General features: G+C 37.3%; 1 protein-coding gene across 1 annotated transcript in view; it reads right to left on the bottom strand.

Annotated features, from left to right (window-relative positions):
* The window catches only part of ATP6AP1 (ATPase H+ transporting accessory protein 1), a 45,825-nt gene extending 33,259 nt beyond the window's left edge, over positions 1 to 12,566 (bottom strand). The window contains exons 1-5 of the mRNA XM_027894744.1: positions 12,362 to 12,566; positions 8,590 to 8,716; positions 8,416 to 8,484; positions 1,516 to 1,709; positions 434 to 477 (exon numbers count right to left, since the gene is read on the bottom strand). Coding sequence (XP_027750545.1) covers positions 434 to 477; positions 1,516 to 1,709; positions 8,416 to 8,484; positions 8,590 to 8,716; positions 12,362 to 12,474 — 547 coding nt within the window. The 5' untranslated portion in view covers positions 12,475 to 12,566. The remainder of the gene's footprint in view (positions 1 to 433; positions 478 to 1,515; positions 1,710 to 8,415; positions 8,485 to 8,589; positions 8,717 to 12,361) is intronic.
* Positions 12,567 to 16,061: the final 3,495 nt, after the last annotated feature.

Raw genomic sequence — 16,061 nt, 5'->3', positions numbered from 1 at the left:
TGTTTTACAAAGATTAGAAAAACATTTCCTATTCTTGCAGACACCACCCGTTGACACCAAGGCCTTGGAACTGCTGGATGAGCCTGGCACCTCCAGCTCTCGATGTACAAGGTGAGAAACAAGGAGGTAGTCTAAGCTGCATGGACACACATGGTTTGTACTCAGAGCACGAGCAAGGGCCCATGCCTGAAGCAGAGACGAATTATCTTTACATTTCAGGTCACAGAGCTGTATCCAGTTTGGTGGACTTTGAATCAGACACTCAGTATTTCAACATTATGATAATCATCTGCTTATAAGTACTATAAATGGGGGGAATAAAATCTTTAAATAGTAAAAAGCAAAGACCAAGAATTAGAGAACACAATCTGCTCCAGCGACAACACAGATTTAAATGATGAAATGTTAGGTTTATATTGGTCATATTACTTACCATTTTCAGCAATTGCTTCTACAGTGGAAATCTCTTTTAAACCACTACAGAAAGAGTGGGAGAAAATAATTAAATATCTTTTCTAGGAAAAACAATGAGAACCACGAATGTATGAAGATCTTGACTAGTAAAATCCTTACTATCAGTGTCAGTCCATCCATCATTCTCTCATTTCCTCCTAATGACCCTTTTCTGCAAAGCCATTAGAAGTACAAGGACCACATCTTCAGCTGATTCCTTAAACCCCTCAAACTTCCTAGGCTACAGACATGCCAGACTACTTGTGTTATTTTGACCAATTTTCAGGCAGCTTTCTTTTCATTTGGCATTGGCCCCTTGTCTACCATTAGTACGAGAGCTCCTTAAAACAAGTATCATGCCTCTTTTTGTGCAGTAACGTGACAGCTGGAATTGCACTTCTTTCGGGCACATTGATATATGCACCTTACACTGAAGTGCATGTCATGATCTACAAATGCCCAAGCAAAAGGCTGGGAAGAAGAAAGAGTAGGAGCAGCTGAGCAACTATGCCTTATATTTTCTAAATATACATTCTCCTGAAGGAACAGTCTCACTGTTAGATCACAGTCCTCATAGGGCTGGAAATATGAAGAATTATTTCCCACCTCTTCCTTCCAGAGTGATGAAAATCAGTTTTTTTATTCATGTTGGCTTCAGGTTTGTCTGTATGATTAGCTGCTCGCTTATTTATTCTGCCAGGAGTTTTTCTGGCCCCTGGAATGCCTTCTAGCAATTAATTCTGCAGGTTAATCATGTGTTGAGTAAAATAATTGAGCCTTTCTGCTAAAGGTGTTTTGCCATTTAGCTTTATTAGCTGTCCCTTTGTTCTCATATAATGAGGCAGACAAAATAGACATGCCTGACTGCCTTACTGAACATAATTCATCTATTACACCTGGTAAGCTCATCAGGGGACTTTGAAAAACCCTGAATTCACGCTTTTAAGAGCTCTATAAACTTCTACTCTGGTTTTTGAATGTCCTGAATACAACAAATGTTTTCAAAAGCTCTAAAATTCATGCACATATGAAGGGTCAGTTCTGTCTCTAATAAGCTCCTACCTGACAAATGGTTGTAGTTGAACCACCAGTAGGTTTCCTTCGGATGCATTCACTTCCAGCTGAGACACACTGAGATTAGTTACGTTTGTTAACTTCCAGTCTCCTGACTCCTGAAGAAAGCTCAGAAGATACCTTGTAGCCTCACAGTCAACAGCTGGCAAAACTAAAGATGAAGCAGAAGACTGAAGAATTTCCTGTAATAAATTTATGAACAGTTTATTTAGTTGCTTAATAATTACACACAAACCTTCTCTTGTTTTTATGTATCCTTAATTTAATATTCAAGGTGAGGAACCACCATGGTAAACACCATATGAGTTCTCACCAGCCTGATGTTGGCTGCAGCCTACTCCTGGAAAGGGGCAGTGGAGAGACACTTGTGTTGCTCTTATTCATGAACATTCTTGCAGCAAGCTTAAAGCACTCAGTAACACCAACTTTTTACTTGTCCTTTCCACATGTGGGGTGTGAGAGGAGAGACAGATGATGTAGAAGTTCTCAAGCTAAGAGTGTACTGGAGTTGAGCGTACAGGTTTTGAATGCTGCCAAAAACAAAGCTCACACGACCTTTTAACTAAATACCCTCAGAAGTGAGAAGGAACAATGTCAAACACCTCCAGTTCCAGCAGCTCTGTTCAGTATCTTTGCATAATAAACACCCTGTACATCCTGGTGGTACAGCACATGGTACAGACAAGTGTCTAATTTGTAAGTACTAATTAACAAAAGCTACATGTTTCAGGATGTACAGATCCTCCAGACACACACAAACAAAGCTCATGTCACATACTTTCTACTTGAAGTACAAATTATAAAGCTCAGGCTGAATTGGTTTAGATGATAAAGCATCAGGGTATCTATCAGCTTATTTACAATTCTCATAGCTGATTTTCTGATAAAAACTTGAAATGAATTGAAAAACATTCTCATTCTGTAAATTTGAAACCCACATAGTCAAAAAACATATTTCCAAAGATTTTTCTTGATAATAAAATTAACTTCAAAGTTTTGTGGAAACAAAATGCAAGATGAAGACTTGAAAATTATCAAAATTAATGTACCTCAAATTTAATGTTGTGGTGGCTTGACCCTGGTCTGATGCCAGGTGCCAACCAAAGCTGCTCTGTCACTGCTCTCTTCAATTATACAAGGAAGAGAGAAAAAAAAAGGCTCATGGGTCAGGAAGAGGTTACTTATTAACTACTGTCATAAGAAAAACAGACTTGACTTGGAGAAATTAATTACAACTTGTTAACTTTGTTTTCCCATTTTCTATATTTAATTCTAGACTAAGTCTGTCACTTAATCCAACGTTCAGATATTCAGGTTATTACACTCTTTCTCTCCCTTCGATGCAAGTGCTGTAGTGTTGTTAACACTTTCCTCCTACTGTTCTTTTTTGCTTTTTGTCTTTGGCTGCCTACCACTTTTTTGACCTGCTTTGGTTCTTTCTAATTGCTCACATGTTTTCCCTCCTAGGAAAAGGCTAGTTATTTTCACATTTCTATAGATGCTCATAGGGGAGGATTATGCAGTATTGTCTGATTTGCCAGAGTGATAAATAAAAAACTGCAGAAATTGAAATAGAGCGGAAAGCACTGATCTTGTTCATAGGTCTTCGAGTGATGAATTTTGTTTTGTTTACAGATATGAATTTAGATCTGAAATTCTGAACATTTCGATGATTTTGTTTTATTTTCAGTATTTTAATTCCTTGTCCCATAATAGCAGTTCGAATGACAGCAGCCCCTTTTTCCAAGGATATATATTAAGCAGATTACTCATTTATTGTAGAATAAGATATAAAATGCATCATTACTGAGTAATATCTGCGTTGTGCCTCTGCTTCTAACCAATCCTGCACTGCCACCTGTCTCAGCGTCCAGCCATTGGTATTCAACTGTTTTTCATCTGAAGGGTAGACACAGCTGGATGTCAATTCCTTAGCTTCAGCCATTCTAATCACACGTCTCTTGTTTACCCATCCTGACATTTGGCAACAGTGCACTTTCTCTACAATACCCCTATGTTGCTTTACACATTTTAGGATTTCAGCTACCATGCTTGTTCAAAACATGAGAACTCCAAAAGTGGGTGGAGAATGAAGAGGACTATTGAGAAACACCCGATTTTCAGTGTGCTAAAGAATGGTAGCTAGGAACAGGAGAGCGAAGGGGAGATGGAGAGGGGCAAAAAGGAAAGGAGAGGGAAAGGGAAAAGGAAGAAAATCTCCTATTGAACTGTTGGATTGACAGCAGAACTTCCTACATTGAATGTAGTATCTATAACCTGTCCATGGGCAGCTTACTCTGATTATGAGCATATTTACTTTGTTTAGTGCCCCTTCAAGCAATCTCCTCGGTGAAGTAGACAAGAAACATCACTCTTGCATGACATATACTGCTGTTCAGGTTTTGTTGAAGGTAGGTTTGGGATGACTCTGTCCACATTTCTAGCCATCCCAAAGTAACTGCATTAGGATAAATCTGTTCCCAGACTTACTTGCCCTTACTTCAGTGTTATAACTGCATTGATATTACACCTAAGCCTTTTGAAGCTTGAATGGAGTAAATTTAGGTCTATCACTAAAAACTTATTGTTAAAATCTTTGTTAAAAACTTATGTGTCTGTCCATAAAAGATCATATAGTCCTACTCATTGTTCTGAATTAGTTCATTCAAAGCTGATAGACAGTGCTATAATAAAAAATATTAGTTGGAAAAAAGACTCCTGTTTGAGCTGCAGAAATATCTGGAAACCTACGTTTGAAGCAGGCAGGTTCTTCCATGTAAAAGAAATCTTTTGATTATTTTTTTTACCTGTACGTAACTTAAAATATTAAAGTATTTTATTTATTTTCTACAGCATTGGTCAATGGATTATCTATAAAAAAGAAAAATCTCTTTAAACAGACTAGGAAGGACATCTGTTTCTACACACAGTGATAACTGCAAAGAAAGTTATAATTGTTTAATTTTAACTTTCCAATTACTATCTATCTTATAAACTCTTACACTGTAGCTGTGTCCTTCAAATGTATGCATAAAGCCATACATTATGATTTTAAGGAAAACTAATCTGATGTACTTCTGCTAATAAAGTCCATTGCAAATATAGGAAGCACTGTTGAACAAACCTCCATACCCCTATACTGTATAGTGGGAAACATGACACAAGAGGTTTTTTTTTTTCCAAAGGTTACAGAAAGATCCAAGGAACTAGAGAGAAGAAAACCTGAATTCCAGGAATGGGAGGAAGTATTCCAAAGAATAATATACAGACTATAATAACAAGGAAGGATTATACTGGGGAAAAGCTTCACATGGCTTTTGTAAAAAGTTTTGCCTCACAATTCTGCTGAAAATCTCCAAAGGAGTCAATAGGCATGCACACTAGGAAGCTCTAGCTCGTACAGTCTACTTGGATCCACAAAAGGTATTTGGCAGTCTTGAAGCAACAACTGCTAAAGAAATGAAGCTGCTTTGGTGAGAGAGAGGCAGTCTTCACAGGAAGGTAAGCAAACGATAAGTAAAGATACAGCAAGCAAGGGGTGGAAAAAATATAAGTTACTGCACTCGAATCTGTTCTGTTCCATATGTTCATAAATTATCTGGTAAAAAAATATAAATATTGAGCTAATGAAATCTACTGTTTATGCTGAATTATTCAAGGCAAGGGTTGACTGATGAACTACAGAAGCAACTTCTGGTACAGCTTCTTGGGCAACAGAATGATTGATAAGATTCAATGTAAATTGATTTTAGTGGAGCACAAGGTGAGAAGAAAACAAACCTAATTTTATCTATACAATAGTAGGTAATAGAACTGAGTGTTATCGTTCAGTAACCTTGAGAGTTATAACAGGTCTTTGAAAGTGGCAGTTCAGAGCCTTATAGTGACCAGAATTGACAAAACCCAAATATTAGTAGTGTTTTAGAACAGGCTAGAGAATAAAACATCATGTCACTGAATAAACCTGTGATGAACTTTTATCTTGATTATTATGCAGTTCTGCATATTCCCTTGTCAAAACAAACAAACAAACAAACAAAACAAACAAACAAAAAACCAAAAAAACAAACCAAACCAAACCAAAACAAAAAAACTAAAAGAAACAAAAGAAAGAAAATCAAAACTATACTAGGACCTCTGTATCACATGTGACTAAATAGTACTACTCAGTCTATGACCAGTAAGTGAAGATACCATGGAGTTTTAGGACCACAAATGGCAGTGACTTACAATCATAATTATGCTGTTGCACAGCTGGCTACTAATTGGAGTTTGTTTCCTTACATTGCAGTTCTAGGGAGCTGAGCATTGTCTGGGGAAAGTCAAAGCTAATATTAAAGAAAAACAGTTTGTAGGGTAGGTGACTGCTTGACAAAGAAGTTCCCCAAATGCTAATCTTTGTATTTTATTATTTAATTTAAAAGTTGTTTGGAAGTTCAAGTTAAATGATCTTTTATTTTTCTATAAAATTCCTTTTGTATTAAGTGAAAATAGAATTCTTTTATAGCATACAAACCCATTGATACCAAAATCTCAAAACAGCTGCTAATGTAGCTGAACAAATCTAATATCTGAAAATGTCTCTGAGGTTTACAAGCCTATATCTCTTTTACAAATAACATTTTCTTATTGTAATACACATGCTGCTACACGCACGTAGACATTCTAAATGAAATCTCCAGTTTAGTTTTATGAATAAATTTGCATTTCTGAAGTTCAAAAAGAGAGTACTTGAGAGACATGGACTTTTATTGTAGCTTAACAGATCACTTGTATAATATAGACTGTGAAGGTAAAAAAAATTATGATCATGCAACATCAAAGATTCTAACTTCCCCAGTGAGAAAATTCAAACTCGACCTTCACTTTATCCTGCGTTGTGTGAACATTATAACAATTTTTCATAGCAAGATTAAGAATGGATTTCTTAGCCAAAGTATCTCAAGTAAAGTGCAACTAACACAATAGCAATCGAGCAAATTTTTGTAAACTCTGTTACATCCAATATGAAACTGGATGATTATAAAGATCTTTTTCCAGATCTCAAAACTAAACCCTGTGCAATAAAAAACAAACTCTATGTGATAGTTATTGACAAAACTCTCTGCATGGGCATCTAGGTGAAAAAGAAATATGGAATTTATACATCTCATTTTCTTTCACTCATGTTACAGCACCTCACCTCCCCCAGACTATGCTAGAAAAGCATCAAGATTGCAAAGTCCAATGGAACAAATCTAGGAAGTACTGGAGTTAAGGTGAGCAATTTGTCGAAAAAAAACCTTTCCAGTTCTAAAGAAGCCACAATGAGAAAAAATTTCTCAGCTCCAAGACAGAGAGGGGACAGAGGCAAGGTCAGAAAGCCAACAGTTGATGACATTTATTCAGACTGTTGAAAACTTGGGTTTAAATCTTTGCTCTGCCGTATACAGACCAAAGATTTACTTCAACATAACCTTTTGTTTAGCTGAGGACTTCCTCACTAGCCCTCAGTAAGTCTCCAAGTCACCCAGCACACAGCCTGATTTCTAAACCCATTAGCCTCTGGACTCATCTCTAACCTTTAGAGCTTCTAATCTCTATTTACAGGACAGATGGAGTCCTGATTACAAGGCAAAAGAAGAAAGTTTTAAATACTTTGATATCCCTTCTCTTAAACATCCAAGGCCTCCTTAAATAAGATCACCACATCATTAGGAGCTTGCAATGCCATGCATTGCAATACATTTCACATAACTTCTGAAATTAAACCAGTTTTGCAGTCAGGCAGCAACAAAAATTTGCTCCAGACGCAGCCTTGCAGAGATGTTAAACCCAGAGGAGATAAGGCATACCAGAGAGGTACCAGTGCACTTGCCTGCGGATGCAACCACTGATCCTCAGACTACAAATTGTTATGACTCCCATTTGTTCCTCAGAAAACCCATGTACATACTCTGAATAGTTGTTTTTTGTTTCAGCATCAGTGTTATAATGCTGTTATATGGCAAAGAGATAAAGATCTCCAATTTCAGCCATGCAATGAAGATGAGATTTCTAGTACAGATGTAGAGACAGGTAATGTGTGAATATTTATGTATTTGATTACACAAAGTGCTTGCTGTGTAGTGCTTGGGAATTTACACTTCCTTGTGTGCTCTGATACCATTTACATTACTAATAGCTCTGTTCATCCTGCACTGCCTCCAGGAATATCTTTATGACTTCAATGTGTGAACATTTTGTCTAATTACACTTCGACAAACTGTCATATAAGTACAACCATAGATGCTGTGTACAAAGTCTGTAAACCTTCTCACTGTGGACATAAGTTGAAGTTGCTGACTGACTCAGGAGGACTCCATTTTCAATTCTGTTCCTGGAGTTTATTTCAAATTAATCAAGTAGCATTACTTTTTTTTCATGAATATTAAAGCAATACAGTATCTAGTGATATCTTAATTTGAATATGAAACAGTTAAGTCCCTGCATGATCTTCAATTGATATGAAAATAAAATCGCTATTAAATTCTGAAGATAAGGAATAAACTATTGATTACTACAACTTCTTTTCTTCCTATGGCTTCAAAATAGAATTTTGGGGTCTTGATGTTTATATTGTTTTTTACAATAGAAAATGCAGTGTGTTGAAGAACAAATTTGTCAGTTATGATGAATTCTGAAAACTTTAGAAATAAAATAGCTACAAAGCACACATCTGCAAACTCAGTTTATTTCCTTTAACATATCTGCTTAGGCTACAAAAATCTCAACAAATAATTTAAAGAAGAAAACTCCTGCTATTCAGTTCCATTTTCCCAATTATTGTCCGTTTGCATCTTTCTTACTTGTTTTTTTCTTTTAATTTTAAATACTGCATATAAAGAAATAAAAGAGAGAAATGCTTGCCTGAACATTTTGAAATGGATTCTTGTTGCCATAGGATTCAGTGAGGTATGTGAAATCATCTACGCTAAGCTGAAAAACAAAGACAGTAGGTTAGTGAGAAGGAGCCACGGCATCTCATTCAGGTACAGTCTTGTACTCAGCATTGGTGAGAGAAAAGGAATTGATGTTACGTACCCTATCTTGCAGGAACAAGACGAGGTTTCTGGAGTTCTGGGTAGAAAGAGATTGCAAGAGTACTCTCAGCTCCTGTGCTGAGAAAATGTGTCCTTCGTGCATAGCAGTGTCTGGATTCCACTGTGATCTGCAAAGTAATAAATTTTCTTTCTGTAAAATTTCCTACCAATGACAACAACTCTTCTTTCTTTAAATATGCACCAGCAGATACTGATATCCTCATTTTTAGATTAATATCAAGTTTACAGAACAGTTTACTTTCATTCTACTCGACAGAAAAATAACTTGTCCATTTATTCATGTATCAGCTTGACTGTGTTAAAGCAGGAACAAATTTCGTCCAACAGGGTAATGTCTTTCTCTATTTTCTTGTTCGCACGAAAAGGTATAGTTGCATATAGTTTTCCAAAAAAAGTTAGTTACTAAGTGGAATGAAGAAGAATATGTTGAAAACCTTCAGAGAGAATTCCCAGAGGCAATCTGGACTTTCAAAACACTTGCCAGCAGGTATGTTGGTGGCCAAGAGGAGTAGAACTCAGACTAGATCACAAATTGTCATTAACTAGTACTTTTTAATAAAAATTTTGGTAAGTAGAAATGTCACTTCAGTGTTATTGTAAACATGTTCTCTCCTAAGGTTTTCATGATGAAGGAACCATTCTGCGGAAGCTGCTCAGAAAAGGCACCTTTCCAGCAGCAGAAGCTCTTCTGAACAGAATGGTTCAAGACACCAAGAAAGGCTTACAATTCTTTTACCACCTTGCTAGTTGGGAAAAGAGACCAACCTCCTCCTGTCAGGTAGTTGTAGAGAGCAATAAAGTCTCTCATCAGCCCCCTTTTCTCCAGGCTAAACAACCCCAAATCTGTCAGCCAGTCCTCGTAAGACTTGTGCTCCAGCCTCCTCACCATTTTTGATGCCCAGTCAGTGTGTTTTACTGGCTGGTTTTACTGGTTCACTGTGAATTGCAGGGTGAAACAGAGATGTGTGACTGCCACAGACTGTGGATACACTGATGGTGTGCCTTACTGAATGCAATCAACCAGTTCATCCTTTTGAACTCTTCACCTCAAGCAATCAGAAAGAGATCAATAAGCAATGACATGGGGTGAAACACGCAGTTGTCCAACACACATATTGATTGCTATTATTGATTGGTCACACAAAATTTTCTGTCCCAATATGCACAGCCTTATGCAGTCATCCACATGGCAGGTGTATCAGACTCACCACCACAGAACCATCCAGGGGTCCTCAGCTGTGGGGGATCACAACGGCAAATATCTCTGCTAATGTATGTGCTAATGTAAGGAAACTTAAAACGAAGGATTAATTTTTCTATATAAGCATAGCATAAATGAAGGCAGCAATATATTTTCAATTACTTTAGGCAAAAATCATTCCCAAAACAAACACATGAGGGTGCACTTGCAAGAGCTAATTTTAATGAATTTATTTCCTCAAACTCCCTCTTTTATATATGAAGGGAGAGAAATTCTTTGGAATATTGGTTCAAAATGGCTAAATCAAATTTCTTCTGTGTATCATATGCAGTAAGAATTCCTGCTTCAAAAAGCAACCAGGGAATATTAGTTTAAAGGTCGATTTTAGGTAAAGGCAAATTTGTCATGCCAAAGTTATTTGGAGAATACCCAGTGATATATTATTATTTCTCTGTGAAAAGCAGGACATTGTGACCTAGTGAGTTATTCCCATGTTGAACGGAGAAAGATTGCTGTTTTTTAAAACCCACTTTTCTCCAAGTAGAGATCTGCATTTTTCTTTATAGAGGAAAGAGGTATTTGATTTACTAATGTCTCTGTAAGGACTGGTATCACACTTCCCTTATGCTTTGTGCATTACATGGGTTTGTCAGCTGCAGGTTTCATCTCTAACATTATATTTAATAGCATGATTACTGTACAATAATAATGGATAAAAGAGATTTGAAGTGTTACATTCCCTAATACAGCTGAGATATGGCTTTAAAAACTCTATTTCTAAATAGGAACAAAATGTAGTATCCTTCAACTATTCAATATCAAATCCTAACAGATGATGTGGCAAAGGGGATGGAATAGATCAGTGAATCTCAACTTCTATTGATCGATGAAGCACTAAAATTTTAAACTGGTGGGACATGTTCCTATAAAGTCAATAGAAATTCATTGACAATTGCTGCACCTCTGTAGTTAACTTCCCTAAAATTCTTAAGAGTAGTTTCCACATTTCATAGGCCTGTAAATCCCACACTGTAAACCTTGCATCACTGCAAATTACGAAGAGGTAAAGCACAGAGTAAAGGGTTAGCAACCAAAAGTTGCTGTTAGTGTTACTTTATTTTTTAAATAAATTAACCACCTTTTCAATTGCTTCACTGACCTTCACTAGAACTATTTTCAGCTCCACAAGAACTTCTCTCAAAATGCAAAAGTCGTGGTAGGGGAACACTTCTTCCAGAGAATATTCTATTTCTGGAAACATGAAACTGGCTTAACCAGTCCACTATCCTGATTTTTTTAGTCTAGATTTGTATAAACCAGAACAATCTGCAGTAGAACAAGCTGATAATTGCATCTTGATGGAAGGTTTGCTTTTATCACCATAAGGGATTAACTGATAAGATTTTGTTTATATTGACAATGTTGTTTATATAAACTAGGAAGTAGGACAAAGGAAGCACTGACCTTTTCTTAGATGCTTAGGATCACTTTTATGCTAAGAACAGCTCTTTCCAACATTTACTTTGCTTTTAAATACAGAGGTTTATTACTCATACATATGCCTGTCTTATACAGGGGTGAATCACTAAGTATTTTGAATATAAAAAACCCCCTTGATGTTGAGATATCCATTATTATTTTCAGGAAAAAAAAGTCAAAGCTACTAAATCAAACTTTTGCAAAATTTTCAGATTTCTATATGCAGTGGTCCCCACAGGGACCAGAGTTTCAGCTTTTGGAAATGCATAATAGATGAGTAGACATACGTAAAAGTTAGTAAATAAGTGGCCCATTGTCGTCTGACAACTGCTCATATCCAGTATTGACCTGAACTTGCCCAAGTTGCCAAATTTCTGGAAATCCCTAGTAATCACACAAAATCCTTAAAGTCTGCATGAATAAAATTCCTTCTTGGAATAAGAGGGGTCTATATCCCGTTCTTTTAAGACAAGTTCAGTCTTATTTTATAAATTATATTCAAACCCCTGAATTTCATGTGTCTCTTTGGATCTGTCAAGACTCTGCAGTTGTTTCTAGCAACTGGTACATATACATTCAGTTGTGTATTTAAAAAACTGTATTAAAAAGAATATTAAAGTGAAAAGTCAGGGTTCAGGAGTTAGGAAATGCAAGGATTAAGGTTGCCCACATAGTTTTTGGTCGGTTCCTTTTTGAGACACTGCCTTATGGTGTGACCTTGAGTCACGATGTCTCCAACAGTCATGAGACAGACAACTCAAGGATGCCTTAGGGTGAATAAAACACATCTACTTCAGATTTTTAGACTATGGATTCTATTTACTTTTTTCTGCCCGCTTAGAACACTAAAATTATAAATAAAACCACTAAAATTATAAATAAAAATGGGTAAAATCATCTGTTGGGTGGTTTGATAGCCAAAAAGCAGATTTATTTATTGGAAAAATTTATTGCCATGAGCTGATTTACCAGAATCGATGGTACACAACATATTATTCTGCGCACATACACACCGAGCAATGGCATAAGCAGGAACACACTCCTGCTTATGCAGGAAGAACACACTTCTTACCTCTGAGTTGACCAAAGCAGCATCGGCACATGGTCCACTGACAGAGACATTTTGAACAGCACGGCAAGGGTGCAGAGCAGCCGGGCTGGAGCAGCAGAGCAGAGCTGTGCCATGGCTCCAGGCGAGTGCACACGGAACTGGCCAGCCACAAAAGAAAGTCCGAGCGTGTGCACAGCTGCACTTCCCGGTTGGGTTGCTGTTATCCAGATTCAGCCAGGCGGCTGGGTGACGCAGCTCTCTAACAGCAGGGGGAATTTTCAAAACATGAACTTCCTTCACTTGAACTTGGGAGTTACACATTTTTAATACTCTCAGGTTTGTGATTTAAGCAGCTCATAAAACTCTCTGCAGTGAAAGCATAGACTGTTTCCTCTAATGCCAGGGAGAGTCATGAAGTCCAAACTCCTGTCCTACACAGGCTGATAAGAGAGTTATCCACTCAAAATGGAGTTTATACAAAGTTTTCTCTACTGCACAGAATGTATTCTGCAGAACTTCTATCATCTTCCCCTGTTACATATTATCATGTCCCTCAGCTTAGTTCTTTCTCATGTATTGAGAGCTGGTGTCACACATTTGGGTGTTGGCAGGTTTGAAATCTGCAACAAATCCACCCGTTGCAGATTCCAGCAAGAAGCAAGAGAGAGAGAGAAAATGGCATGTTCAGAGTGTATCCACTGAAATATGGAATTGTTAAGCTATCTTTTGCATGGAGGATGCTATCCTAGAAATCAAAAATATCTAAAATCAGGGGCAAATTATAATCACTTCAGAAACTGACATGACTTCAGTATTTCACAAGTCTCATGCAAGATCAAAATAGTCACAGAGAATTCCTCCATGCCAGGAAGCAAATTCCTCCGGCACACATTTTTGCGCCTGCCTAACACTGAGCTGTTTCTACACCTCGTGACTACATTAGGCAGCAGCAGTCTTGACACATGTTTGGCACTGGGCACTTCATCATCAGAATAGGATGTTAGAGATCATACACAAAAGAAATTCTGAGGTTTTTTAAAACAAGTTGTGATAAGGGAAAAATAAGGAACTACAATGAAAATTGTATAAGAATTCACAAACAGATGTCAGAAGACATGCACTTCTGAATCTGAGCACACATAACTGGATCAATTAAGTCCACTCATCCTAGCCCAAAGCATACTGTTATAGTACGGTTGTCTAGTATAAGGCAATTTGTTCATCAATTCAATCTGAAATCAAATTTCTGTGACAAAAGTAATAATTTTGAGGGAAGCAATACAACAAATATCTACATGTTTCTTTTCCATGTTGATAAAAAAAAAATATATATCTCTCTAACTGCACTTTTTCCTCTTTTTCCACCTCGGAGATACGTTAGAAATCCTACCTCTTCCCTTTAACAAGCTCATGTTTGTTCCCCAAGAGTCACACCATGTGACTATTGTCTAAACAATTCTTGAACTCTGTCAGGCTTGGTACTATGACCACTTCCTTCCCCTGGGAGCCTGTTCAGGACCCAATCACCCTGTGGGTAAAGAACCTTTTTCTAATATCCAGCCTAAACCTCCCCTGACACAACTTCAGGTCATTCCCTCGGGTCCTGTCACTGGTCACCACAGAGAAGAGATCAGAGCCTGTCCCTTCTCTTCCCCTCACAAGGAAGTAATAACTGCAATGAGGTCTCCCCACAGTCTCCTCTTCTCCAGGCTAAACAGACCAGGTGACCTCAGACTCTCCTCATAGGGCTCTTCACCATCTTCATTGTCCATTCCTCAAAGCTCTTCACCATCTTCATTGTCCTCCTCTGGACACTCTCTAACAGCTTAATGTCTTTCTTATACTGCCATGACCAAAACTGTGTACTGTGTTTGAACAAAATATATCTGGGCAACAAGTAGAAGAACGAGACCATGTGGTTTCTACCCTGCTTCCTGTTCCTCCCCAACACCATGGCAACGCAAACCACAGGACCTCCCTCCAATTTCTGTATAAGCTTTAATCACTCTGGGCCTCATCATCACATAGTGAGCTTTGGATTTTCTTCACTGTTTTATGCTTCCAGCACACACAGGTGAGATGCACAGTTGGTGGGCATACTGTCTGTATTCTACCTTATAGAAACAATCTTAAAACTTGTTGAAACAAAACTAATTTTTTTCTCTCAGATTACCATCTTACTTACAAACAAACTCTTAACCAAAAACAAACTGACTTCCTTTTTTAGTATTTGTTCACAAACCACAGTTTAGGAACAACTGAATTGAATAAAGCTTTGAAAAAAAGCAATGAAGAGAACCTATTGAGTGGGATTTTAATTTGCTCCCTTGGTAAATTTACCTCACAAATGTATCTGCTTATATTTTCTCCTTTTTTTTGCACTCTTAAAGGGTTGTTCGTTTTTTGGGTTTTTTTGCTAAACAATAAGAAAAAATATACCTATTGCAAAGATATTTTAAAAATATTACTTTTGTTCATTTAATTAAAATTAGATGACATCACAGTGGCTCTTTTATCTGTGAGCAGGGACTTAAACCCACTTTTCCTTAATGTCAAAAGTTTGGATTCCAAAAGATGTGTGAATGATGAAGGTAAGTCCTGTATGTCAGACTGTAAGGGATGACTGTTGTAACAAGGACAACTGAGAGTACAAGATAAGCCATCATAACTGTGCATACACTGGTGACAAAAGTAAGTCCCATCCATTTTGCATGCAAATTTGATCCTTAAGCAGTAAGTTTGGGAGCTAACATGATACAACAGCAGCATATTAAGTAATTTCTTCTCTCAGCTCAGAGAATACATGTATTCAAATTTAGGCTCTTTAAAAAATCCATGATGTTTAAAAGAATCCAAGATTTGGATGTTTTTTTGTTTTTAATCTCAGTTACTATTAGCATAATTTCCTATTGAAAAATTATTTTCTATATGCCAAATTTAAGTCAGCAACTTTGTGCTACCCTGACATATTTAATTTATAATCCTGCTTTATCACTGTTTACAATAAACTATTATCTAAGAAGGCAGCTAATATTTTGTTCATTGGAACATCTTTTTAGGGGAAGTAGGAGGGGGAAACAATCTGAGTTTTTCTTCCTTTGAGACATAAATAGGGAGATTTACATCCTGGAAAATGCATGGATTTTCCTCTTGGAGCGGGAAGGCAAAATGCATGTGTTTCCTTGCAAATTATCATATTTCTCACTTGTGCCTGTGGGAAAAAAGCTAGCATTTTTCCATCTGGAAATGGACTGCCAGTGGTGTTGGAAGTGGGTTGAAGGCAAATTTTGCTCCATGTTCCAAAACCCTTGCTCACAAGAGTCCTGTGAGGAAAACAGTAGGTGTTGATGGACCTCATATCTCTTCTAGTGCAGAAGGAGCAATACAGGTCTTATGGACCAATCCCCTTTACCTGGGAGGGAGAGTCTTTGTCCAGGACAGAACTGAATCTAACACAGTATCTCTCACCAGCCTTTCAGGAGGGTTTCAGGACTGTGAATTTCTCCTGAGTTCAACTTCTAAACTATAATTTAAGAGACTTGATAAGCTTATCACTTCAGCCACTTATCAGAAGTGAATGGAGAAGGTTAGAATTTCACCTCACAGTCTCTTCTCCTTTGTAGAGGCACTGACACTTGGCAGTCATTTGTTCTCATCATCCTAGAAGTATCTATGCTGCAAAGCAGAGGCCTTTTTACCAGCAGATCCCAAAACCACCTTG

Source organism: Empidonax traillii, unplaced genomic scaffold (assembly GCF_003031625.1).
Source record: "Empidonax traillii isolate 1590-97213 ecotype Southwest subspecies unplaced genomic scaffold, ASM303162v1 scaffold441:size580623, whole genome shotgun sequence".
In the NCBI taxonomy this organism is placed as follows: domain Eukaryota; kingdom Metazoa; phylum Chordata; class Aves; order Passeriformes; family Tyrannidae; genus Empidonax; species Empidonax traillii.
The sequence above is the reverse complement of the archived record's forward strand: the minus strand, read 5'-3'. Positions and strand labels throughout refer to the sequence as shown.